Source organism: Antennarius striatus, chromosome 21 (genome assembly GCF_040054535.1).
Source record: "Antennarius striatus isolate MH-2024 chromosome 21, ASM4005453v1, whole genome shotgun sequence".
In the NCBI taxonomy this organism is placed as follows: Eukaryota; Metazoa; Chordata; class Actinopteri; order Lophiiformes; family Antennariidae; genus Antennarius; species Antennarius striatus.
This window is the reverse complement of record NC_090796.1, coordinates 6,774,078-6,801,115: the sequence shown is the minus strand read 5'-3', so window position 1 is coordinate 6,801,115 and position 27,038 is coordinate 6,774,078. Positions and strand designations below refer to the sequence as shown.

At 41.6% G+C, this 27,038-nt stretch overlaps 1 protein-coding gene across 4 annotated transcripts; it reads left to right on the top strand.

Annotated features, from left to right (window-relative positions):
• Positions 1 to 587: 587 nt before the first annotated feature.
• arhgap17a (Rho GTPase activating protein 17a) lies at positions 588 to 26,479 on the top strand. 4 transcript variants are annotated; one of them, XM_068306290.1, is made up of 21 exons: positions 588 to 1,061; positions 9,837 to 9,876; positions 14,014 to 14,118; positions 14,302 to 14,334; positions 14,776 to 14,852; positions 15,420 to 15,531; positions 16,002 to 16,078; positions 16,316 to 16,433; positions 17,056 to 17,124; positions 17,280 to 17,361; positions 18,318 to 18,445; positions 20,178 to 20,289; positions 20,703 to 20,784; positions 20,892 to 20,972; positions 21,074 to 21,187; positions 21,367 to 21,458; positions 21,925 to 22,072; positions 22,401 to 22,679; positions 23,336 to 23,484; positions 24,471 to 24,989; positions 26,305 to 26,479. In XM_068306290.1, the coding sequence occupies exons 1-21, from the start codon at positions 1,009 to 1,011 to the stop codon at positions 26,466 to 26,468; spliced, it is 2,634 nt and encodes an 877-aa protein (XP_068162391.1). In that variant the 5' UTR covers positions 588 to 1,008; the 3' UTR covers positions 26,469 to 26,479. The 4 variants fall into 4 exon arrangements, with proteins under 4 accessions (XP_068162391.1, XP_068162392.1, XP_068162393.1 ...); XM_068306291.1 differs by lacking the exon at positions 14,302 to 14,334; XM_068306292.1 differs by lacking the exon at positions 22,401 to 22,679.
• The last annotated feature ends 559 nt before the right edge of the window (positions 26,480 to 27,038 follow it).

Below are 27,038 nucleotides of genomic sequence, written 5' to 3'. Positions count from 1 at the left end.
CGCATCGAGAGGAGCCAGATGAGGTGGCTCGGGCATCTGGTCAGGATGACTCCTGGACGCCTCCCTGGTGAGGTGTTCCGAGCACATCCTACCGGGAGGAGGCCCCGGGGACGACCCAGGACACGCTGGAGAGACTATGTCTCCCGGCTGGCCTGGGAACGCCTTGGGATTCTCCCGGAGGACTCCCAGGGGACTGAGACCTGTTTCTTTTTCTTCAACATGAACGGATAATATGCTTTTCAAAAAATATATTTGACTTCCCGGGGAATAATGTGTGCATCTTTGATGAAAACAATCACATTCATTTATTTAGGATCCTTCAATATCGGCTCAGATTAAAGTAAAAATCTGCATCCATGATTGGCTGCCTCCATTTACGGTTACAAGGCTATGAATTTGAATTTACGCTCATATTGCACCACTTAATTACAAAAACAGTCTTTTTCATAAGTGGGTTATTGCGTGGGTTGGTCCCGTGGGTGTCCAGAAGGGGGTGCTGTCAGACAGATGCTGCGACTCCGCTCCCTTTCCGGCTGCTGCCAGTGGTGGAGGTGAGCGCGCGGCTGCTCGTCACTCGGCTCCCTGCTCCGCTGTGTGAAGAAGCGGAGCCGACGGATTATCCAGCCTGTAACGTTAGCAGCTCGGCTAACGGCAAACGCAGCACGGAAAAGCCATGAAAACCAGCCGGAGCAAGTGAAAGTTAGTCGCGGCTTACTTTGGGACTTGAATGCACGGATATAAAGCAGAAGGGAGGTTCTCGGAGCATGCCCTCATCCGTAACGGGAACTTTTCTTTAATTTTTCCACCTGGGAAAGGCTAGCTTAGAGGCTAGCGAGGCTACAAACTTATTTTTAATTGGCTTTGGTAGCAATGGCTCTCGCTTGTTTTTCCTTGTCATAACGACAGTTTGGAAGTTAAAACGGGACAGAGGCCCTGGGAACTTCATGACATACCAAAGCACGACTTTGAAGTGTAATTTCATCAAGCAAGACTGGCAAGGGAGCGAAAATGAAGAAGCAGTTCAATCGAATGAAACAGCTCGCTAATCAAACTGTGGGCAGGCAAGTATTAAAGTTAGCTCCTCCACTAACTAGCAAACACTTTGTTTTGGTCTACGAAAGATGACATCCTCGGCTTTTAGAAGTGCTTTTAACTGACAGAAACCACTTTCGCTTAGTGTAGTATATGAATTAGTCAGTCAGTGAAGAGGGTTTAATCAGTTGTTTTGCACAAACTACCCGTGTGCGGGTTAACGGCTGGAAGTGGATCTAAAAACTAGACAGGGAAATGCTTCCATTGATATGTGTAAGATTCCACTAACAGCTCTGCCTACCAGATGTCCTCCTCTAAAGACTTCGAAACCTATGCAATGCTATATTTGCCTCATGGGAAATAAACACCAGCAATGATGGTGCATTCTGGTCACCCCAGCTGAGTCACTTAAATTTGCAAAGTCCTGTTCTGATGTCAACATCGGGTAAACAGCAGGCATTGATGACAGGGCAAACAACAAAAAGAGAAGGCCAAGGACAGAGATGCAGCTTTATATGTTTTTGAAGTCACCATGTGTACAGTAACTCTGGTTCTGTCAGCAGATAGCTACATTTTTTTCAAAAATGTAATGATTGTATGGTGGACGTGTTGGGTATGCTGTGTGAAATGTGCAGATGTGGCATAAACTGCATGATCCAATTAACCATCAGTTTGTATTTTAGTTATTGTTATGGAGGAGGTTTTTGAAAGGATAATGTACCATAAAGGAACACGTAACGGAACAGACCTGTTTAAGCTAGTCCAGCCTTATTCAAATTCATACTGGTAGACTATGAAACATCTAGTTCTGGTGCATCTAGAAATTTACTTTTGTCCACATCCAATACACATACAATCACCTTCTTTTTCTGCTACAGAGTTTATTTGGGTCTGTCTGTTGGCCCACCACGTTTCCTGAAAATGATTTAGTTGTTTTTGTGTAATGCTGCTGAATATCAGCCAAGTCTTCAACTAACATATGGACATGGATGAAACCATAAACTCTGTGTTATTAATTATGTATTAGCCGACCCCTTTGCTGCGCAGCAGGCCTATATATTTGGACTCACTTGCCCCTGTGTGTCTGAGCTTTGACATCAATGGGGTAAAGCTGTGAGCTCAGTCCAATAGGCTTAATTTGCAGCAGTGGATGAATATTGTGTGCTCTGCATCATACAGTAAGGTTGATCTGCACTCGGCGCTGTAGCATTAACAGCTTGTCAATGTGTGAGACTCAATATACCCAGATAACACACTTGAACAACATAAAATAGATTAAGTGATTGATAAATATCCATCTGTCTCTATTCTGTCTGAGCTTAAAACACAGTGATATATTGAAGCTCTTGGGTGAATGGATCCACCCTGAGTGTAAACTTGGACAATGACTGTGTTCTGCAGTGTCTTAATGACATTATGATCACGTGTGATGGTACAAAGTGTCACTCTGTAATTGGATATCTCAATTAAAACAGTACAACATTCTATGAACAGGAGAGCAGGAAACAGTTGGAGATGTAATGAGAGCACTTATGATGTGTGGCATTTTGAATTTATGGGTAATTTATTTGTTTTGAAAAAAGTATTTGCAGCTCTATTGAGTGCTCTCAGTAAAAACTGCTGACAGACTGAAAACTGCAATCTGATATCTGATGTGGTATCTGATATAATGCAATGTTGCTGAAGTAAAATATGAAGTTTTAAAATAATTACAAAATACAGTACTACTTTCAAAGTTATGACTTGCTTTTCCTTTCTTTCATTTCATATTATGTACTGTGTAGAGAAAGTATGATGGAGGACAAGTTGCTGGCAGCAAAAAGCAAACCAGGAAGAAAAAAAAGAGGCTTTGCGGAAACATATGACTGTTTATTAACTAAAACAGGATGGTTTGGCTTTGGCCAAGGAATACACATAATAAGGAAATTGTTTTTGGCTCTAATAACTTTTAATGCACTTTGAGTCATTATTTTGTACTGTAGACCACATGATAATTACTCATTCAGAATGGTTATATGGAAATAATTACAGGTAAGCAGACAAAACAAAGATAATTACAAGTAAGCAGACAAAACAAAGGATCTTACTAGCATACTTTGAAATAATGTGTTTGGCAGGGGTACACTATACAGTATTTGCATTGTTGCCATCCTCTTAGTTTAAAAGTAACACCATCTGTGTAGTTCACAGAGAGGGGCTTACAGCAAAGATTCAAGACCAGGAGCACCAAGGCAGCTGGAATACTCATAATTTCCCCTCTGCAGTAAATTAGAGCTGAGAGAATTTAATGCAGAAAACAGACATTTGGAAGTGTGTGTGTATGTGTGTGTGTGTGCGTGCGTGTGTGCGTGCGCGCGTATGCAGCCGCTGTCTGCTCGTTGTATGCAATAGTAGGGTTAATCCTGCATTCAAATACATGCTCTTTTGTGTTGGGGCAGATCAAGCATGACCTCTTATGTCCTTTAATTTTATGCCTGCTTGTGTGTTTCTGCAAAAGTTTGGAGAGCAAAGGCCTTCTCCGCTGCCCCCTGGGTTCCTGTGATTGTACAAGGCAGAACACTGTGTCCAGCAAGCAGCCGCTTTGAGGAAATCTCTACTTCTTCTGCAAACAGGAAACTGCCTCCCAGATTCATGCGAGGTGCTTTCTAGAGAGTAGAGAGACAGCTGGGGAGATTGATGACGAGAGAGGGTGAAACCATGGCGCAAGGGAAAAAACAGCATGTGATTCATGTCAGGGAACAAGGCGAGGATTTGTGACTGGATTGCTATTGAAGTCTGCTATCTTTGAACCCTCTGGCCCTATGGATTCACAATTACTGCAGATCTAAAGGGTTGAATAGTGACACTGTTGAGTGTAGAAGGCTATAAGCAGTATACTGTATACTCAGAGCTTTGCACTGTGCAGGTGGTTTGATGTTGTTGTGCATGATGTTGTTAATTCACGTTTTTTGCAGAGGAGTAGATGCAGATCAATATTTCATAGATGTACAGTACTTGAATTTGAAACTACTTAGCTTCACATAAAGCCTGGAAAATTAGAAGAATCTTGCCTGGCTTCTGTCAAATGGTAGCAGCACCTCCAGGGATGTGGTCTGACAGCCCATACCCTGAATGAGCAAGCCTTCCTGTTCGTTTAAATGAAGCTAGTTTAACACAGGCAGGATGTCAGCGCAGAAGGATTTGGCAAAGGAACATTTTGATGGTGTACAAAAAAAGAGGCTTAAATTTTGGAGCTGTTTATTGTCACATAATTTAGTGTTGGTACCAGTCTGAAAATGCATATATATATTCATTCAATAATCACAACAAAACATGTCCACAAGAATTATTACATAACACATTAGTGGCATTGCTGCTTTACTGAGTAATTGGTAAGGCAGTTGTTTTGCGACACCAGAGCAGCATCAAACAATAAATCAATACAGTCATGAGGTTAAAACACCAGTGAATCTCTTCCAGTGACCGTTTCCCCGTTGTGTTGTTCACTGGTGGACATAACCGGGCCAACAAAATCATTAATAATTCAGGAATAAAAGAATGTGGGTTTCATTATTTGAATCGTTATTTGACAGGGTAAGCAGATCGGCCGTAAAATTGTTCTTCATGTGTTATCAAACAAAGGTCGGATCCTTTCCCTGTGTTCAGGTTTTTTCAACCTAAGGCAATCCTATTTTACTTAGAAGTCCTCGATCCACTTGATCGGTACGCCTTTGAAAAGATACTTTACCCTCGGGTATCGGTGAAATGTCACTGTTGAATTAACAAGGGCCGGTCGCTGGGCGTCTCCTGTGTCTTACCAGGCCAGTTCCTTGAGGACAAAGGTGTGTGTCAGCTGGAACCTCCTTGTGGTGCTGTTAGGTTGACACAGGCTATGATGCTAGAGTGTTGCTTGTTTTTTGTTTGGATGCATATTATAAAAAACTGGTAGTACGGGAAAGTGTGGAATTATTTTAATCAGGAAAATCCAAATACTCTGAAGTGGATAATCATGTGCTGTTGGAAAGTCACGTTCTAAATTTTGGTGAATTTTAAATCACATCAAAATAGAATAATTTTAAAACTTTTTGGAAAATCAACTGAGTCTTACATAGATAAATGCCCTCTAATTCAATATATTATCGTGTAGGATTAAATTTACTTGAGTGCTTGACTACCCACTTATGACTCTTAAGATTTTCTTGAAAACCTGCAAAGAACATTTTATTGTATGAACAAAAGGTTGAATCATGTTACAACATTTGCATGTAAATATCTAAAACATAAATACAGTGGTACCTCTACTTACAAAATTAATTGGTTCTGGAAGAAATTTCGTAAGTAGAAAATCTCGTGAAGAGACGCTAATCTATGCAAATGCCCTAATCCATTCCAAGCCCCCCAAAATTCAGACATAAATGTTTTATAAAGCATAAAAATGCATCAAAACATGTAACAAATACATGGTACAACTAGATTATTACACAATGTTTTTTACATTATGTACAATGAGAGTTGTGCATAATGTAAAAAAACAAAGAAAAGAGTGAAGAATAAAAATGGTCATTTACATTTTAACTGCTGACCTCATTGTTTTTGGCTCTATTTGGTTCATGCGCTCTTGTCTAATCATGCCGAACAACAGAGTGATTTACAGTCCACCTTTTGAACTTCTCGAACCATCGACACAATGTCTTAAACTCCCGGTGTTTTATGGCTTCCTTTTATTTTAATAACGTGGCGATTGTAGATTCATTACGGCCATATTCTTTGGCGAGATCAACCAAACACATCCCTTTTTCATGTTTTTCTGTTATCTCTTGCTTTGTTTATATGGGCAAAAAAAGTCTTTTCTTCGTCCTTTTTTTCCCTCCTTTCTCCGTCACATTCTTGGAGGTCCATACTCAAAAAGGTTTATATTTGTGTAACACTATCGGAACACCTCATGGGTCGAGGGCCGAATGACGAGGATGATGTATAGACACCTATCTAGCTACACACAGAGGTCCCTCTTAGCCAATGGGATGCCAGGATAATGGGTAATAGCCAATGGCAGAGCAGCTATAAGAATGTTGCGTTCAGGAACCTTTGGGAGCTGCGAGTAGCAGCCCATACTGTATTTTTACCTTCCATTAAGCGCTATATAAATAAAAGTTGATTGATTGATTGATTGATTGATTCATAACTCGAAATTTCTTTCATAACTACAGGCAATATTTTCCTTTTGAGGCGTTTCATAAGTAGAAAATTTCGTATGTAGAGACATTCGTAAGTAGAGGTATCACTGTATTCTGCTTTGTTATGATGTTGACACTACAACACTACAAGTGAGGTGAATGTTCCTCAGTTTTACTCATTTTGCACATTCTTTATGATCTAATACCAGCCTGATACATCACATAAGTGGCCCCATTAGAGTAGCTGCATGGGCTGAGTCACTCCTTCATTCTCCTGCTCCTTTCAAAGGGTCCAGTATCCATTACCGTCTACATTAAAGCCTCCAACTGTTGCATCCGCGAGACTCAGACCTTCCCTACTTCTCAACCTGCTGATTGTGCTGCCAGGCTGGTAACAGACGCTCTATTATACTTGGGGTTGCAATTTAAATTTAGTCCACTTCTACTTTGATATTAGATTGCTATGGTTACCATTCTGATGCAGTGGTCATGACTGTGAGGCAAAGATCTCTGTTGTTGAGAAGTCACTTGCAGTGCACGGCGGCACATCTCCTCTGAAGGCTACTGCTTCTGTGGGGCACGATGGAGTCAGTGTCGTTGTTGCCAGTCAGCTGACACCAGCAAAACAATTGTATTTTTGTTTGTTGTCTGCGCTCCACCCAAGCAGCACACAGCCTATTTTTGCCTCTCTGACATGGTGCGTTGACTCACTGGTGTTTGTTTGTCAAGAGCTACTATTAATGTCAGCATTTGCAGATCTTCTGTAAAATCCATCAAAGGTTCAATGAATGCTGGTAGGAAGAACTAAGGTAATGCCAAAGCTCATTATGGTCCATATTTACATTTCTATTATAATCTGATAAAATCAGCCTTTACAATATAATAAGAAGGTTTGTGTTCTTTAGTCCTTCACAGTGTTTGGGGGATAAAGTGTGTTTATACATTATAAAACAATGTAACTTTCACTATGTGACATGATTGTGAAAGACTATCATTCTACATGTCTTCTAATCATATTTTGACATTTAATGATTATACAATTGACATAAAATTGCTTTTTCAAACAAAACATAGGAAATCCAATAGCGGAGAGCAGGTTCCAGGGATAAGGTTTATGTTGTACCGTTTAGCTGCAGTAATGCAAACTTGGTGGTGAGGGTAATGGGGTACCTATACTGCATTAACGCTCACTGTTGCTGTTACTCACCAACAACAAACTGCATCCAGGAACCCTTAAATCAGCAAATCAAACAGCACTCTCTAGTAGATCAGTCTTGGAAAAAAGAAAACCATGATTACTGTACTTTCCTCGTGTATCAAGCAGTAAAAATGTTGTAGCACAATGTGTTGGTATTAGTTTGCCTTATTTGATATTACATGCTCTACAATGTAACTGTTGCACATGTGCGCATTATGGTGCATCTGCTGGAACGATATATGGAGGAGTCATAGTGTCCATCTCAACAAATGAAGGAGTTTGCACAGGAACGATCCAAAGGTGTTTCATTCATGAACCAGGACGTCTGTTTGATGAATACAATGGGTTTACTACCAGGCACATACATGTACTCCAGACCACGGATTGTATTTTGTGGTTTTGTCATCACACTCTATTTTGTGTATTCAAATGTGACATTTTTCTCTGCAGCTAGCTGGAAGTACTATCTGTAGATTTTTTTTGGCTTCTAGATCCTCACTCAGCACACGTGATCTCATCAGCTTGGAGATGGATCTCCTCCAGTCAAAATATTTCCTTTCTTATCCAGCTTCCATATTCTGGTTTGGCAGCTTTAGGGGTCTAAAACCCCCGCACGCCAAAACATTTCTGTATTTATGTTTCTTTCCTGAAAACCCCCAAACTGTCATCCCCTGTCTGTCAGTCTCTTTCTGTCCCCCCTCCTTCCTGCCTCGGTATTGTAATTGAGAGCAGCTGTGACAAGGTTACTACAGTTCAGAGAGCAGTTTTTGGAGGAGGACCCAGGTCTCATTTATAGCTCCAGTTGCTCAAAGTGCAGGCAAACGACTTTCTACAGGTCTTTGTATTCAGAGAGCTGGAAGTTGGCACATCAGTTAGATGCGAAAATACCGGCACAATTTTTATTCTACGTTAATGTAATGACAAAGAAGTTTGGACAATAGTCCTGAAAGAGTGAAGTGGAGTAGAGGCATTTAACTTGAGATTTGCTCATTATCTCTACTGCTAAAGTAGTGTTATGTAATTCACATCAGCTCTGTCGATGTCATTCTTCCGGCTTCATGGATATTCATTTTGACATCGAGTTATACTTTAGAATGAGGTTAGGTCAATTAAAGCTGCCATGCTTTTAAAATAAACCTCGTAGTTGGAGCATTTACTTACACGTGCTGCATATTTTGTAGCTAAATTTTGTTATATTAACACATATATGGATGTTGTCTTAAAAGCAGTAATTTTTTTCACTGCCTGATTTTTTACATTTCATTTACTGTTTTAAACACAAAAATCAACATCCCATATCACACTAAAAAAACTTCAAATAGATCACTTGCAATGCCCATTCTCCATCCATGTTAAAGAAACTTTTTTTTTTAATCCACACTTTATCTGGTTCCACGGTAGCATTTATTTATATGCGTAAGTTTATCCAATAGTTTTTGAGCAAACCAAAAAACAAGTTTTGCTGTATCTTAAAGTGCTGAAGTCAGCTGCTTTGTCACACGGGATCTTACAACAGACCTAGGGCTGGTGTCTGTCGTTACAAAATCAAGTCATGTGTTCCATCAAAATGGGTTCTGCCACTGCTGAAGAAGGTGAAACAGACACCAATGAAAACATAACTTCCCTAGTAAGAGGTATAACAGATCATCCGCATAGAGAAATGCCATAAAGTTAATGTAATTGTTGTATGGAACACTTGACTCTCGCTCAGGGTAATTAAAGTAGGCACATGTTAAATTTGACAGTGAATTAATTGTATTGACATTTAGCATTTCATAGTTGAAGCCATATTGGCTTGTCAGTATTCTGTTGAGCGGGCTGAACATAAGATTTTGTCCTCCTACTTGTTATATACTAGTTGTAGTCAAAGTATCCCTCTTCAAACATACCGTAATTGACACATTGCTTTCTCGTCTTATAGTTGTAAGTGCACCGTGGCATTCACTGGTGTCTGGTTTGGAATCCTTTCCACAGAAGCCTTCAGGTGTTGATGAATCGTCTGAGCTGAGCCCGTGTTTCCCAGCCTTCTACTTTTAAATTAATCTAATCTGTCGGACCCATCCAACTGTTAGTTTACTATTAATAGAGCAGGACTGTATGGTCACACAGGGATTTTCACCACAAGTCTAGCTAGCTGTGACTCATGGAAATAAAACATTACTAGCCTACAGAAACATTCCTTCTCGTTTAGGTAATGGTAGCTGCATTAGTGATCGGTATAATCAGTCATAATCCAAGCTGTTTGGGCCAATTTAAGAGTCAAGCCCACCACCGACATGCATTGTAGGCTTTCTCAGCTCAGTTACTGACTCTGATTTAAAGGATACTGTGGAAACCAGTCTTTCAGGAGCAGTGTGTCATTCACACCATGACTGTACAGTGAGCTACTTACATGCTACTGTTACCTGTCAGTGCTAATCTGTGTGCTCTCTGTTGTCTTTTCTCACCCACAGAGCAGAGAAAACAGAAGTCCTCAGCGATGACCTCTTGCAGGTAAATCATTAATCTGACTGTAGTCCTCTGTTCAGCAGCTGTTAGACAGTCGATGCAGTCACATGGCTAAGCTTTTGTCCATAATGAATCAAATTGTTTTTGTTGTTTTTTGCTAAATTCCGTATCTGGAAAGTGTCAGTTGATATCAGACGTCACAGTCAGCAGTTAGGAAGAACTATTCTTTGACTTGGTTGGCAAAATTAGCAGAATTTAAAATGTAACGTATTAAACATTTTGAAATTGTGTAATGTCATATTTTTGTAATGTCATATTTATTTAGATATCTGTCATGGAGGCACTGATTGGTATGGAATGACAAAATTACAGAGGCTTATCCAAAACAATAGCAGGTACTTTCACTAGTTGGGTGTCGTCACACCCCCCCTCCCCCCGGTCACCAAAGCTTGCCAATCATTAATAAACCTGGGAATGTCACTGCCCTTTCCACATTTTTGTCTTTTTAATCATTTTTAAGTTCTGCCAGATCACTTAACATTTATTTACTACCCTCTGTGGCTGTTTTGTCGAAGGTTTCTCGTAACAGGTAGTTTCCTGGAGAACTGTTACACCTCTGCATTGACCTGTTTTAATAAAGATGACTAATAAATTTTTTGATTGAAAAACAAACATCCAACCAGCTGGATGATGTGCTGGCCAAGCCTCAAAGTATGCAAATTTTCATGCCAACCAAGCAGCAGCTGGCATCACTTAATAGGTCGTCCTCTCTCTTTAAAGTTTGCTAACCAGGAGATTATCTGGTTTTGGAGATAAAGCCTGCAAACACTTTGGGCTGTTGTTTAAACATAGCTGACAAGCTTTTTAATTTTTCCAATAAGGACCTCGGGAACTGCGCAAAATGAAGTGTAGTTTTATTGAGCAAGTGTCACACCGGTAGGGGAATGGACAAAATACTGGCTGCTAAGTGAAGATATTCCAGCAATGAAAATTGTCTTAGCGTTTCAATGGGAGGTGTCATAGATGTTGAATTAAACCCAGCCAGCTCTGCATCACTCTTTGAGAACACCCAAAGCCAAATTCCTGAAGTCTTTCATTGTTATTATTCTTCTCCCCACCTTCTTTTAAGGTAGTGTACAAACAGCACCCTCATGTCTCTCACTCGAGATATGGATAACGAATCTGTGTATTTGAGTCACAGCCAGAGTAACAGAGAGATTTAGAGTTAAAGTTTCTCTAATGCAAATAATTTAATATTTTTGCATTACAAAATGTTCTTAACTTAAAATCTCTGTGCGCCTTAGGCTAAGACAGGCTAAGATGTGGGTTTTATCTGGAACTGTAAAGCTGTCACACTATCAACATGTTTTCCTCACTAGTCTCCATTATATAACTTTACCCATAGAGCAGAAGATTTCATGAGCAAATCAAAAACATGCTAATCCTCTTCTTTTTAGTTTTTTCTTGTAGCTTCATGTGATCGGTTGTTTTATTATTAGCCAATTGGCTAAAATAAACATATTTCCATCACGGGGCGATTTATTTGTATAATGTAGGTCTCCACAATAAATGGTTTCAGTACTGACATCACAACGTGCCCTTGTTTAGTGGTCACATTGCATGACTTGTAATGTCAGATAAGGCAAGTGAATGGAAAGTTTTCCTGCTTGATACAGCAGGAACACAAAAAGCTCCTGTGTAAGAACACCTTATTAAACTACTGCTAACTAAATTCATTATTTTTGTTGCTCCAACATTGTCACTCTATTATTAATGGTAGATTCCATGTAAATAAAACAAGTATAACAAGATATTCTTTACTGTTCTTTACTAGTGTCACATAAGTGAAGCTGAAAGTTGAAGGGCATCAGATAGGTTAACCAACTGTGGTTGAATAATGAGGGTTTGATTGGTTATAAGTGTTTGAGCCTTTAAATTACCCCAGAGGGGGACAACATTTCTGATTGACTGTGTATCTGTACGTGAATGATGCCCTGCTCCTATCTGGTGAAACTTCCTGACACACATCATTAACCCTACTTTTCACAGAAGAGATGATGTTATATTAGGTACGACAATTTCTGTCTTTCCGTGTTCATTCTTTTGCCTTCTCTCTGGAAATCACCTCATTGAGACTGAACGCTTCACTTTTCACTGTAGAGACAGACTGCTGTCTGATAAGGGAGGGAGAGATGGGAATCACTCAATCTACGTGGTTCCTCATAACTCAGGGTCTCTCCTCATTTGAACTCATTGACATCTCAGCTGAGTCTTTGGGATTTGTCTTATTCTTAGCCTCTCTATCTCAAGTCCCTTTTTTAAACATGGTCCTCCAGGGTGCCAGAGGTCCACCCAACATTCTTGTGCCAGCTGTCTGTTCCTTGCTTCTCCTCTGTTTAGCTGTACATCCACACATATTCACCAGGAATATCAAGACTCCTGCATGAACACACCCTTATAGTTGAGTGTAAAGTAGCAACCAAATGTTTTGAATCTTGCTGTCCCGTATCTCTAATATAAAGTCTGCCACCCTTAATGACAGGTATGTTATTTTTGTTCACTCTGGACCTGTCCAGACATGTTACCATCTTTTCTCCTAGGAACCGGTAACCAAACACAGACAGCGACACACTGCCTTTCTCCCCATCTCTCCTCCCAGTATTGGGATTCCCTGCTCAATGACGTGTCGTGGGATTGAGTGTGTGTTGACGTCATCACACAGGAAAAACACACCCTGCCTACTCCTGGACTTTTGGCCTAAGTTCTCCATCTTCACTGTGCATTTTATTTTTTGACTGTATAGCTGTTGTGTTTCCGACCTGAGTTTATTACAATGGAAGGAAGAAGAATACTCCCAGTGCCGTCTTATCCAAACATTTCCAAGACATTCACACAGGAACAGGGAGGGGAATTCCCAGTTTATCTTGTGCCAGTTATGAACTAGAATGTCTCTGAAATCTTCTCATGCCAGTAGATTGTGGGCAACACGTTTTTTTTGTCTGTGTATATGCATGTGTGTTTGTGTTTTATGAAGTTTGAATGTGACCCAGCTGTTTTGGGAATGCCGGGGGCCACCATGGGTCGGGAATGACGTAAGAGCTGGAGAACAGAGGGAGGGAAAGAAGAGGAGGTGGGGGTGTGTGTGCAGAGGCGGAAATCTGCTGTGGAATTCCTGAGTTCGGACTTAGTTCTGTTTTTGGAACACAATTGTCCGCTATTTGGTTGATCCTTCCTCGGCATTTGTCTCTGCTCATTTCTCACTCTGGATCACAATGTTCCCATTTATATTTGGAATATTGTTTGTCCTGACTCTTGAGTACATGTTTGCCCATTTCAGACACACAAATACTTTCTCCCATCGGTTGTGTTTTTCTGACAACACACCTGCTTTGTGTGAAACTGGTGTATGCGTGATTTGTTTTAGACTTTCTCACAACTGCCGCCAACATAAACCAGTTTTTTGCAGTAACACATTCACAAGACTTCTTGGACTGGAATTGTAGCATGCACTTCATTCTAATAATGTTGTGACAGCACTTTCATGTTGATGCTGACTGTTGCTGTCAGGCACCTGGCATGATGAGAACAGTGAGTAGTCATCACGCACAACTTCACTCGGCCTCTGTCCTCAAGCCAAAGTGGCTGTGACTCCAATCAATGATAGTATTATAGCTTGTCAGGCTAAAAGCACAGAGTGGATCAGTGTTTTTAAGCTAGCAGACAGGAGAAAGCCTGTGTAATCAAAAAGCTCTTTAAAGCCCAGCACGCCTCCCTCCCCAACTCAGCCAATCGCTATAGACCCACTTCCGATGAGTCATGTGTTACAAAGATAACATTCAGACATCGTTCCGCTTGAGACTAGTCTCATCAATCATGCGTGAACTTTGACCCCAGAAACCCTCAAGGCAGCATGGAACTGGACCTCATCAGCCAGAGATGCCTCAGACATGCAGTTGGTGCATGGAGGCATTGATGAGATTAAGCAAAAAAACAAAGTGGGATGCATTCAAGTGTACGTTCTGTGCTTTTCCAAAATAAAGTACGTGTCATGTTTTGTGTTAAATTAACTCATTTCAGGAAGGAAAAAATAACAAAAGTATCCGGCTTGTATCTTAAAAATTGTTGCACCCTGTTCTATGATGACTTTTGACATGTTGCTGCATGTCTTTGTCATATGTACAGATTGAACGACGCATGGAGTTGGTGCGTGTGGTGTCCCACAACGCACACAAGAGGATGGTGTCATGTTTACAGGGACACATTGGTGCAGATGCGGAGAAGAGACATGTAAGACATCTAGCTTGTTGCTGCAAAACCTTTGTCACAGCTATAGTTTAGCCATTAAAAATGTGCCACATCAAACAAAAGTTAATTTTTCTTAACAACTATTTCAAAGTCTCCTGAGTAGGCCTACAGTCCATAATTTTTCTTCTGTTTTCTACCCCACATCACTCAAAAAACGCAACACAGTCCGTACCACGCCTCTATACAGGAAATGGTCAGGTAAAAATGCCGATTGCTTACTCCACCTCTGGTCTTCAACACCACTTCCCATTCAGATGTCTGTCATCTTCATTCACTGCGCATGACACTTCTACCTTTGGGATCCACTAGTAAAAACGGAATGTTTAACAGTCAAGGGTTTTCCACGAATGTGAAACTGAGAATATAAACTCCTGTGCTGTCATAGAAATCTCACTTCTTTAGTTTCCTTAATTCCTATTTAACATCTGTGTTTCCTTCTTTGCTAAGAATGCTCTCCTTCTCCCTTCTTATTGAGGTGCTGCTGTGTGGAAAGTCCTGGATAAATTTTCCATTGACTTCAGCATCAAACACTTCACCTGTTGTATAGCAACAGATGCTTTGTGTGTGCATGTGCATAGTTTGAGTTAGTTTGTCTCTATTTGCTATAATTGTCTGCATCTGTTTCCACATGCATTACAGAAAAAGCTTCCTCTGACTTCACTGTCCCAGGTGATGGTGGAGGGTGGAAACCAATTGGGAGAAGACTCTTTGATAGGGTGAGTGTGATTGATGGAAAACCCACAACAAGTGACTCTTAAAAAATCTTTACCAATGGTGTGGATAAGAGGAAGAAGTGCAGAACCATCTATTTGGAGTGAACAATGTGGAAGCAGTTTGCTTTCCTTTTGATAGGACTTTCTGGGTTTCCCTCATATGAGGTTCAGATTTTTCACCGACAGATTGAGGATCTATAAAGTCTCTAAATCTATGCAGCAGTCATGTGTCTGTCTGGAAGTAATGAGGAAGGGAAAGAAGCGTGATGGAACTGCTGGTAAATGAGATGCATTTTTGGTAACTCTGACTTTAGACTGTAAGTGCCCTTTTTTCAGTCTGTGCCCAACACACCTATTCCTGTTTTATGTGCTGCTAGAAATAATAGCATTTTAATAACCTGGATCTGTAGTTAGTAATTGGAAGACAAGAAAGAGCTGGAAGGGTCCTTCTCCTGTGTGTTTTCTGAAAGACATTTGAAGACCTCATGTCCTCACTTAATAGTGCCGTCAGTGGTAGTGAAATATGACCTGGAAATGACACCCTTCTCTCATTGATGCATATGATAACAGGAAGATGATGGAGGTGTGTGGCGAGGCAGAGAACCGTCTGGCGTCAGAATTGATGCAACATGAACTGCAGATAGAGAGGGATGTTCTGGATCCTCTTAGTCAACTCGCAGAGGTAAGAAAAAAGGGAAAATAACACCCTCTGAATGCAAAAGCAACCAAACCCAAGATAAATATTTAAAATACTTCCATATCTGTAGTCACAGAGAATGTATGGCAGTCCTGGTACTGTCGGCTAAACATAAAACCCTTTCTCCTACCTATAGACTGTGTTTTTTCACCTGTTCATTTTGTTGTAACAAACTTTTCTTCCATGATGATATCTGCTATCAGATATCTGTTTCTTTTTATCTGTACACTTGTATTATGAGTTGTTTTTGAACAGCTGCTCCAGATGTTTTTCTCCATGTTTTTTCCATTCACAGCTGTCTTGGTGTAATAAGTTTGTGTCATAGAAGTGTAAATGTTATTGTTGAGACCTATTCAGGCAAACAGAAGTAGACGTTAAATTTTATCTTCCAATTTCAGAATTTGTCTGATCTTTGTCATTTGAATTTGTCTATTTTTCTGATGGATTTTTTGTAGGTGGACATTCCCAACATCCTGAAGCAGAGGAAGCAGCTGGCCAAACTGGTGCTGGACTACGATTCTGCCAGAGCGAGGTCTGTGTACAGCTCAGTCTCTGTAAACACGTGTTAAATGCTGTGTCAGGTGATGCATCCAGATCATTCTGAAACTGCTGAACAGAGAAACAGTTCTGTTTTTCTTTTTTGGTAACTTGACTCAAAGCAACTCCTGATTAAATGCGCATTATTCTGGAACTTTACATCATGTTTCAATGTCACAGAGGTTTTTGTGTCCATTTTTTTCTAATTGTTCCCTTTTCTCTTTAAACTCAGATGGTTGCAGGCAACCAAATCAATAATCTCAGGAACAAACACTCATGCACTGACGGCCAAAGCTGACTTACTCAAGGAGGAGATGGATGAGGCTATGAATAAAGTGGAACTTTGCAAGGTGAAGACTTTTGTCTTTATGTGGAAGCCATTGCTTCATTGTGGACTCTTTTAAATGATGGTTATAGTGAGCCCTGCAGCCAGTCTTTGCTTTTGGGGGTACATTGCAACTCTATCATGTAAGCATGTAATACAAGTGGCTTGAAAGTCATTATATGCAGGGGCCAAGCAAAGGATGACTATGTAATGCTGTTGGTATTCCAGTCCTTCCTCACACTCTAGTTAAACAGTGTCTGTCTTTTATCCTAAGGTCAGAGGTCATTTACAACCTCATTTGCTCAACATTCGTGAAGCTAGACCTTATCAGAAATATAAACTAGGAGAAAAAAAAACAATTATTAGTCTTCACAAGACTCTTGAGCCATCTGTCCCAGTTTCCTGACACACATCATTGACTGAAAGTGTTCTGTCAACACAGTCTGAGCACAAATTTGACCTGAATCAGCGATTTCCAGGAAGTGACATACCAATTTGTGACACAGACCAGCATCTGTCCTTGTACCGTCTGAAATTCATGTTTATTTCTTTCGTAACGCTATGAGGTAGAAACAGGTGGTCTTTAGTATATTACAGTTTCTATCTTATAATGTGTCACTAACAGATGTGTTTTTGTCTGGACGTAGGATCAACTCGCTGCAGACATGTATAATTTTTTCTCCAAAGAAGGCGACTATGCCCGATACTTCGTCACAGTGAGTACAGCTTGTCGAGTTTAACATGTGTTTTTATGCAGTTGTTCACAGTAGCAGAGAAACTGGTGAACATGGGCATTTTATTTACTTTGTCATCATGATTTTGGTGCTTCTCTAATTCAAACCAAGTGCAATTGTTTCTCTTTGTCTTTTAGCTCTTAGAAGCTCAAGCTGATTACCACAGGAAGTCTCTCACTGTTCTGGAAAATGTCTTGCCAACCATTCAGGCACAGCAAGGTAAAACTAGATGCACACATAGCCACTTCACATGTAGCGCTGTACTGATGATAGTGAAAGCTACACTGAAGGAGGTTTTGTGCTGGTTATGGTGCAGGGCCTCCATATGGATTTCCTGGAGAGTTCATGTGCTCCTTTTTCCGAGTGAATGTCCCTATTTTTTGTGGTTGTATGGTGTCCCTTTAAACAGACCTTTTCCTGTTGTACACTGGGAAACTTAAGACGTTGACAAGTAGTTACGAGGAGAAGAAACAGTTTTTTATTCACTTAACCTTCTGGCTGGAGAAGTGAAACCAGCTACTGTACCTTTCACATGTGTTGCTCTGGTTCACGTCGTTCACGTCCACCAGTGAGGCACAGACATTAAAGAAAAGGCCTTTGTTTTCACAGCTTTGCCTTCCACGAGTAATCTAATGATCTATTTTACAAACACAATGTCTCCTTTCCAAGACTTTTTTTTCCACTATGTTTTGCCTTTGTTGCTTTTGTGAAACTGTTTCCTATCCAAGGATCTTTTCTTTCCTCCGTGCTAAACATGTGGTCTAAACCAGACGAGCCTGGTCTCTCAGCATGGGGCGATGACTCAAGAGCTCCACACGCACACCCCCATTTCTTCTCACATTATGCCCACCTGGGCTCTGACACACTTTGGCTTACACAAACATCCACACAGAGAACGAGCTGAGACCATTTGATTATTATAAGGCACCCAGCAGGGGGAGTGAGGTCTAGTTAGGAACTGGCACAGGGGCAAACGGTTGACCCAGAAATCTGCAATCCAGACAAGCAGCAGACTTGTTCACTCCTGTGCCAGTGCTGATTTTTGGGGATTCCTGCATAACAGATGGATGAAACAGACAATCTGTAGCAGCATCATTACTGCACTTGTTTTATGTCTCCTAAAATTTGAAACTATTTGAATGAGATTAAAGGCTTTGTCCCCATTATTAATTTAGACTCATGGACAGAGAAGCCTGCATTTGGCACAGGGTTAGAGGAGCACCTGAAGAGGAGTGGGAGGGAGATCGCCCTGCCGATAGAGGCCTGTGTCATGATGCTTCTGGAGACTGGAATGAAGGAGGAGGTAAGAAAGTTAAAGAAAAGAGTAAACCTGGCCTTCTCATATGTTATTCTGCTGTATGTAGAGGTAGGAGGAGGCATCAAATTTAACTGATTGTCATATTTCTCTGTAAGAAGTATACAGTAACAGCAGAACAAGAGAAAATAAGTGCCAAGGTCACTGTTTATGATTGTAGGTTTTTATTAGTTTTGTATCATTGTGATATGGGTTTATACTCGCAAATGAATGAAAGGATATAATTTTGCCTGCAACCAGAATCCCCGTGCACATTCACAAGATCATTGGCTTTGGTTAGGATGATGGATTGTTCTCCTTCCTCCAGACATGAATAGAAATCTCTTCTGGATCAGAAGAGTGTCTAAAATGTTTTTACTGCCCTATTTTTTTCTTGTGTTCAGAGAGAGTTTGTGAACAGAAGCACCTGTCAGATTTCTCATGTCTGTCTTTTTTCTTTCTATTTTCTTTTCTTTTCTCTGGATTCTAACTGTTGGTCTAATCAAAGTCATTGTGAGGCACTGAGTTAAGCTCTGGGAAATAGTGGTGGAAGTTTTTCTTTACTCTGAGGCCAAAATCATTTATTCAGAGAACAAGCAGTAGATTAAATGTTAAAGAGAAAAATTGATTTTTTTCCCCCAGCCTGAATTTGTTTTGTTTTGCTGCTTGTCATATTTGCTCTACTGAATCTCAGACTCTCCACATGTTTCTGAAGCCAATTGTTGTCAACAAGCAAACACACAACCCAACACCTGTCCAGCACCAAAATCTGACAAACAAACTAAAGACTTGATCAGATTTATAGATCAGTTTCTCTCTGGATTGGAAATGAAGTTTATCAGAGTAAAGTGAATTTTGGATTTCGATTCATATCATGGCAACATGTTACGATGACATGTCTGCCTGTTCATGCAGCTTAGTTCATTAGGTCAGATGGTTTGAGGCTTAGATTAAGTTTTAAATTCTAACCAACAGAGCTCTGCACCTCAGATCAAAATAAAGCCATGTGTATTGTTTATAAGGCAGAAAGAGATTCCACTGTCCTCGCTGTTTTTTACTGCTTTCCTCCTGCATTAACTTTGAAGTGGAAGAAGTGCTGACAGAGCTCGTTAAAATCCCATAGAGCTGTGGCTGCAATTTAGCTCTGCTGGTCAGTGCCGTAACAGAAACAGAGCTGCAGATTGTTTGTTCATGTGAACGTCTTAAAGTCTTAAAGATGGCAAGTGTTCTCAGGAAGCCATCCCATTTTAGGCCATGGAGATGATTTATGAAATTGTGATGTCCTCACCTCAAAACAGACACATGATACAATAGAATCTACTTGTCCTCTGCCCATAAATCAGATTCCATTGTGTGTGTACGTGTCAGTGCAATCAAAGAGTAGAGAGAGTGTAAAACACGTTATTTGTCTTCCTATTCATTCCATGGTAAGTATTGTCTGTGTCATTATGGTGTGAAGACAGCCCTTGTTGATGTGTCAGAGTAAAGATGGCGCTATGCTGTGAGTTGTGGGTGTGTTTGTTCGCTCGTTTTAAGGTTTCATTATGTGCAGCTGGCAGGGGGAGGCTATGTAGTGAACTCACACAGGGTCAGTCTGTAATTTAGCGTTAGGAGAGTGTGTGTTTGTTTCAGTGAAAGCACAGGCTCTCCTTTGCACACTGCCTACACGTATCTTTGTTGTTAATTGGTGATATTGCTGTTGTTTAATTGTTTCTTTTGTGTGTGTATGTTTGTGCATCAGGGTCTTTTTAGAATCGCAGCGGGGGCATCTAAGCTAAAGAAGCTAAAGGCAGCGCTGGATTGTTCCACGTCACAACTGGAGGAGTTTTACTCTGACCCCCATGCCGTTGCTGGTACATTTCTAGCAAAGCCCTTTTTGAATGCCTTTGATTCATGGTATATAATTGGGCCAGATTTGTCATATATGGCAATTGAATCCAAAAACAATGTTTGATGTTCCTAAACATCAACATATTTGTTATCATCTCATCTTTAAATTTTCAAGTCAGATCTGGCACCTACAATAAAAACAGCATTGAGTTTTTTCCCTCTTTTGCAGCACAGCAATATTGATTTTCACAAAATGTAAATGCACGATATACTCAGTGTATTCAATAATTAATCAGCGCTTTGAAATGTCTGCTGCCATGATTAAGCGCTATATAAATAAACTTGATTGATGTTTGGAAAAATTAAGTCAAATTAGGACGTTTGTTTGCCTGCAATATCTCTGTAAGAATTCAACTCATTTGTCAATATGTTTCAGGAGCACTCAAGTCCTACCTGAGGGAGCTCCCCGAGCCTCTAATGACCTACCATCTTTATGACGAATGGATCCAAGCATCCAGGCAAGGCACAAAACACTGTCACAGTGAAATAACGTACAAATGTTGAACAGATGTATCACAGGTACTTATAGACAAATGCATTATCTGTCATTTTCAATGTCTCCTAGTGTGTCGGACCCAGACAAGAGACTCCAGGCCCTGTGGTGTGTTTGTGATAAACTACCAAAGAACAATCGAACCAACCTGAGGTTAGCTGAATCCGAGTGTTCCGATGGTGACGTTTCAGTCTCTGCTGATACTCGACACCAGCTTCACATCCATCTTTACCGAATCCTGTGTTAACACGCAGGTATCTGGTTAAGTTTCTATCCAAACTGGCTCAGGACAGCGAGATGAACAAAATGACTCCTAGCAACATCGCCATAGTCCTAGGACCCAATCTGCTGTGGACCAAAAATGAGGGGTGAGAGGAAGAGACTGTTGCTCTTGAAGCTTAAACCAAGGGAGATAGAAATGTCTTGGAGGCATCATTTTTGGCTAGGGTGGTGAAGACATCTGCTAAGTAATAGCCTGATATTTTCAGTCAGGCTTTGTTATACAATTTTTTTTCTCACTTGTGTGTGTGTGTCTGTCTCCTTCCAGGACTCTAGCTGAGATGGCAGCAGCTACCTCTGTACACGTGGTGGCCATAGTGGAGCCCATCATCCAGCATGCTGACTGGTTCTTTCCTGAGGGTAAGATCTGGGTTTCTTCGACATCTCTGCATCTCCAGTATGACCTTCTCTGTTTTGTGTACCCCGGTGTCTTTGCACCAGGGGTACACAATGTAATCCAATTGTTATTAGGAGAGAAAGAAGTCAGCAAGCTCCCAAGGACCAAGATTAGAATCTGGGTCAAGCTGTAGTTTGTTCAGTGTTTCTATTGCCAAGGTGACGGAGGTCTGTGTGCGCTTGTTACCAACATAAGCTGATTCTTGGTGCCCGTGTAGAGATGATGGTCATCCTGGCATGACACTACATGACTGTGTCTCTCTTGTGATGGATACCCTCCACAGACGTGGAGGGTATTGTGTAATTCAATAAAAAGGACTTAATATTTGCTCTCCTAGATGAAGCCTAGCAGTCCATCGACGCAAATATCTCGTTAAAATACTATTATTATAGTGACTTTTGGTAAGTCTTACCTCCTCTCCTCTGATAGATGTGGACTTCAATGTTTCCGGAATGTTTGCAATGCCCACACCTGCGTCCAACCACAACAACCACCTGGAGTATGACTGTAGCACCATAGAGAGGAAGAGGCCTGTCAGTATGGTGGGACCAGAGGGCGACACAAACCGCAAAGACAAGTAATCAACTTGGACTTTCTCAGTACTGCTACCACCTTTGACCTCCTTGGTCTTCTGACCCACAACCCTCTTTACTTACGACGATTAATTACTTTGAAAGTAATTATGGCTTTAATCCATTTTCCTCTGCTTCTGGACGATTTTGGGTCCTTAACATTGTTGTTCACTGTGTGTGTGTGTGTGTGTGTGTGTGCGTGTGCGTGTGCGTGTGTTTGTATGTATGTGTAACGTCTCTCGGCGCTCTGGGGTTGTGATTCTAATCTGAGGCTCTCTGATCAAAGCTGTGGTTGTTTGTTTTTCCCTCCACTGTCTCTCTGCTCTCCTATAGCACCCCTAACAAGCACCCGGACCACACTACCCGTAGAGGCAGTAACACCTTAGGTAGAAAGCAGCACACGTCACCTGCCTTCCAGCCTCCTTTACCCCCTGTGGAGGCTCCAGGGCAGGGCCAAGGGGCAGGGCAAGTGCCCCAGTCCTCTGCTGACCCTATGCTACAATCCCCGTCAGGGGGTTTAGGCCCTGAGGCTTCACAGCATAGCTTGGCACAGGGGTCGGCTGCTCTAGCAGCCTCTCAGCAGCTTCTAGCCCAGCACACAGAGGAGGTCAGGTAAGGGCTGCCTCTGCATCTCTGCCACCGGTGGAGAATGACACAGCATGCCAGACAGACATTGCTTTTATCATATTAGAGTTGTGGTCACTGGTTCAGCTTGTTGTTTTCCTGTTAAAAACTACAAGCTTTCTGACACCGCCAGCACACCCAGCTATGAAGACTAATCTGAGCTCAGCCCACAGACACAGCACAACAATGGCTGCTGTCATCGTGCTAACAGTCACTCACACCGCCTCTCATCTTCCCATCCTTCTGCTTTCCTCACCAAATCTCTGGAATCAGCAGGACATTCACACTAACTGGCCCAAACTGCTTTGGAAAGCCTGAACATTGGTGCTTGTTATGCAACAGCTGAAGGGTGTCTTTGATTTAGTTGCTGAAAGAACAACATTCATGTAACAGATAACACGATTCAACTCTGCCTTCCATTGTCCTTCAGTTTCTGTTCAAAGGTGCATTTTGATGAGAGGTGATTAGTTTAGGGACTTTCATCAGTGCAACATGTCATTAATGGTGGTGGTATGTGCTAGACTGCTTTGTTTATCATAGTGGTGTGTTTCTTATTGCTTCAATAACAGTCCATAATGGATTCTGGTCTAAAAGCAAAAACCAAAGTTTCAAGAAAGCATTTTTCCTTCCCTTCTTTTATTAAGTAACCAAAAGCTACGTGACTCCACACCAGTCCAGACCCCCCTCCTCCAGAGGAATGGCTCCGGAGGAGGGGGCCAGACTGCAGGGCAGCTGGCCACCGGGATTCCTGGGGCTGGATCCATGGGGCCGAGTCCACATATGATGCGCAGAGGTAAGAGTCTGTCTAATAACCTAGTACAAAGAAGGCTATTCCCATAATATGTAAGTCTGAGAGAACTGGGTATGATGATGTGTTAAAAAATGTTTATTGCTACAGTAATTTTGGAAATGTCTTCAAACTTGTATGAGACCTTTAGAATGTTAATCTTTTAAGCAATTCAAAATCTTCCATCTTTTTCCTTTGTCCTCACAATGAATTCATCATAAAACGGCCAGACGACCACTCAGTTTAATTTCACAGATACATTTAGAACAGAACCTCTGTCTGTCTCTTGAAACAAGTTGTGATTTGTGGCGTACGGCTGAGGTCAGTGGTAAACCAAACTTGCAGGAACAGGTGATTTTGCCATTTATTGGCTTCAAATTTTTTCAATTTTTGGGTTGTTGGACGTTCCGGGAAATAGTCATATAGAAATGGGGAAGTAAAAGTCAGGAGGTACAGTATTTTATGTACTATAAGGCGCACTTGACTATAAGGCACACTTTCAATGAATGGCCCATTTTTAAAACTTTTTTCATATTTAAGGTGCATCTGATTATAAGGTATATTTGATTATAAGGGGCACTGTTGGTTTTTGAGAAAATTAAAGGCTTTTTGTTGTGCCTTATAGTGCGGAAAATACTGTATTTTTTCCTGATGTGTTGCTTGGTGGATTAAAGTCCTGTGGAAAAAGTTAGGTCACTGAAAGGCTAGTTGTTTCCCATGTTTCCTGTATTTCCACTAGGCTAAATTAAAGTAAACCCAGATAAACAGCTGCTAGCAACAGACACTGTTGATACAATCACATTTTTTCCAATTACTTGGAAATTATTATTCAGGTTTTGTTCATATTTTTTAGTATTAGTTTCCCCATCACAGTTTTTCTTTGACAGGTTCATGTCGGCTAACATTAACAGGTGTACGTGGACTGAATGCTTTTGGATAACACTTTTATTTCTTGTACGACTGTAATCACAAGAGTCACTTTTGAATTTCAGGCACCAAGAAGCAAGCCCCAGCCCCGCCCAAACCAACAAACCCCCCACCCAGCCAGCCCTGTAATTCATCCAACCACACCTCCTCTCAACCCCTCAGCCCCACCCCCAGACCCCTGTCCAGCCACTCGCCCACCTCGCCCACCTCTCCCATCTCTCAGCCATGCGCCACGCCTCGACGGCACTCAAGCAACCAGCCACCAATCCAGGCCCCCAGCCATCCCCCCCCAGAGCCCCCGACACAGGCCAGCCTTGCAGCACCTCCAGTCGGCCAGTCAGGTGGGGACCAGCAAAGCGCGGACCCCTCGCCTCCGGCTACCCCGAGCCCTCCAGACACCCCTCCGCCCTCTGCTCCTCACCAGAATGCAGTGGCTCCTCCGTCTCCGTACCAGACGGGCTCCCTCCCCCGGCCGCGGCCCGTCCCCAAACCCCGGAACAGACCCAACGTCCCACCGCCGCCCCAGCCTAGTACCCCGGCCAGCGACACCAACGGCATCTGTGCCCCTGCTTACAAGATGATGGGTGAGCGTCGCCTCTCGTGGCATTACTGCATGTCAAAGTGTTTCAGTGTTAACTCACTGCTGAACGCCCAATCTCTTTCTGATAACGCTGCTCTGGACCCCACAGGGTAAAGGTTCACTGGTGAGAGGTTTGTTGCTGATGGATCTTTTCTCTAGCAGTGCCTGCACATTTTTGTTTGCCCTCGGCATTGTTACCCATCATCATCGTCATTTTCTTCTGACTGGTACCTCTATCAGATATCGTCTACCTCGTCATGATGCACAGCTACCACTCCGTGTATCACAGCCTTTGATGGCTGTTTAATAAAGCAGCTGTTTCTGATCTTTAACACTGCTCACACTTTACATGTGTGGGCTTGAATAAAGCTACAAAACCACAGGAGTCAAATCATCGATCAGTGAAACTCCATAGAGTCATTATTATAATAAACTGATCCTTAACTTCCTATTGTTCCTGATTAACATTTATGAAATTAACCAGATTATGTTATTCTTGTCATCTTTTTTTGTGTTACATATTTCTACATCAGCGTCAAATCTTCTCACATCAGCCAGGAAGTGGCTTCACATTTTGCATCTGATACTGGTCTTAATGGTGCTTCAGTTGCCCAGCAGTAATGTTAAAAGAGATGTTGTCAATGCTGTTATTCTAGTTTTTGTTTTTTTGTTTTTAAAATGCTCCACATTTCATAGTTTGTGTCTGTCGGTTTTGAAATTGTTAAACCAGTTTCCCTGCATAAAGCATGTTGAGCTGCATGATTGTTTCCACTGATGTCTGGCTGAAACTTGTCACAACATGTAGCCATCGTGTGTCTAGTGACATTTCAGCATGTAAAGTTTTTAGTTGAGTGATCTAATTAGTAGATTTTTCTTTTCTCAGCTAATGAATTCAGAAGTAATTAAGCACCATATTTACCGTCCACCTTCCCTGCTTCCCATGTGTGGCTCACATGTCGCTGTTGCTGAATGCTGCCACCTGCTGTCAGTGTGTTCATCCTGACAAGACAGCAGTTTCACTGCTGAGCCGCTGCTGCTCTTTTAGCCTATGGAAAAAATGACACCGCTGCTCAGGATGGCAAAACTGCAACAGCTTGAAATGTTTTCATCTCTGGGACGAGGCTGCATATGTTTGTGATTATGGCCATTGTTCAGATGACGTGGATTTAAATTGTGGATACGTCTTTCACGATGTTTTCTGTGTGATTGCATGCATTATAACATAAATTCATCCCCAGTAAGGGTTTAAAACTTTAATGATCATTATTGTTTCCTCTTCACAGTCTAATCAATCCTTTTTCCTTCCTCTTGTCCCCTAGACCCGGCGCTGGCGTTCAAAGGGCTGAGTCGAGCTTTGGTTCCTGAGCTGTCTGAAGACCATCAAACAGCGGCTGCTTCCTCTTCCTCCTCCTCCTCTTTATCTTCATCCACCCTGGTCCTCCTTAAAGACTGTGACCTGGACACAGAGAGCACTGTCCTATGAGGAGGAGATGACCCCCTGTGGTTCAGTCTCCCACACATCTCCATCACACACACATACACACCTCATTTAGTCTGTTCGCCTTTGGTCCCAGCTGTTAATCTGCAGCCCTGTAGCTGCTGGGGTCTCCCAGCGCCGTCTGCAGGGGCAGCACACTGCTCCATCTGGAAGCCATGATGGAGGTCTGCAGCTCCTGGTAAACATGGCTATAAGAGAAGAATGTGTTTGTGTGGTTGTGGAAACAGAACTAGACATAACTATTTGTTGATCCTTTACTGCCCCCCCCCCAACCACACATACACACATTTAACTGTTTGTTGTTGTAAGCAGAACTGATTTGCGTTACAGCTGATGTGTGCTAGCTAACATACAGCCACTAATATTTGCAGCAGCTGCTGGAAAGAAATCAACAAAAACAACAGACAGTTCATTTTAATCTACAACAGTTCTATTAACCTGAGTTTAGGGAAATTGTGACTTTAATTTTTTTTTTATTTGCCCCAATAATTGATGGAAGAAATAATCAGGAAGTTACTGAGGCAAATTATGACATTGACCTCCTCCCTTTTTTTT

Coding starts and splice junctions, on each gene's coding strand:
- arhgap17a (XM_068306290.1), top strand. CDS start 1,009: ATGAAGAAGCAGTTCAATCGAATGAAACAGCTCGCTAATCAAACTGTG. Junction 14,853..15,419: donor GGAGAAGACTCTTTGATAGG/GTGAGTGTGATT, acceptor ATATGATAACAG/GAAGATGATGGAGGTGTGTG. Junction 16,434..17,055: donor ATAAAGTGGAACTTTGCAAG/GTGAAGACTTTT, acceptor GTCTGGACGTAG/GATCAACTCGCTGCAGACAT.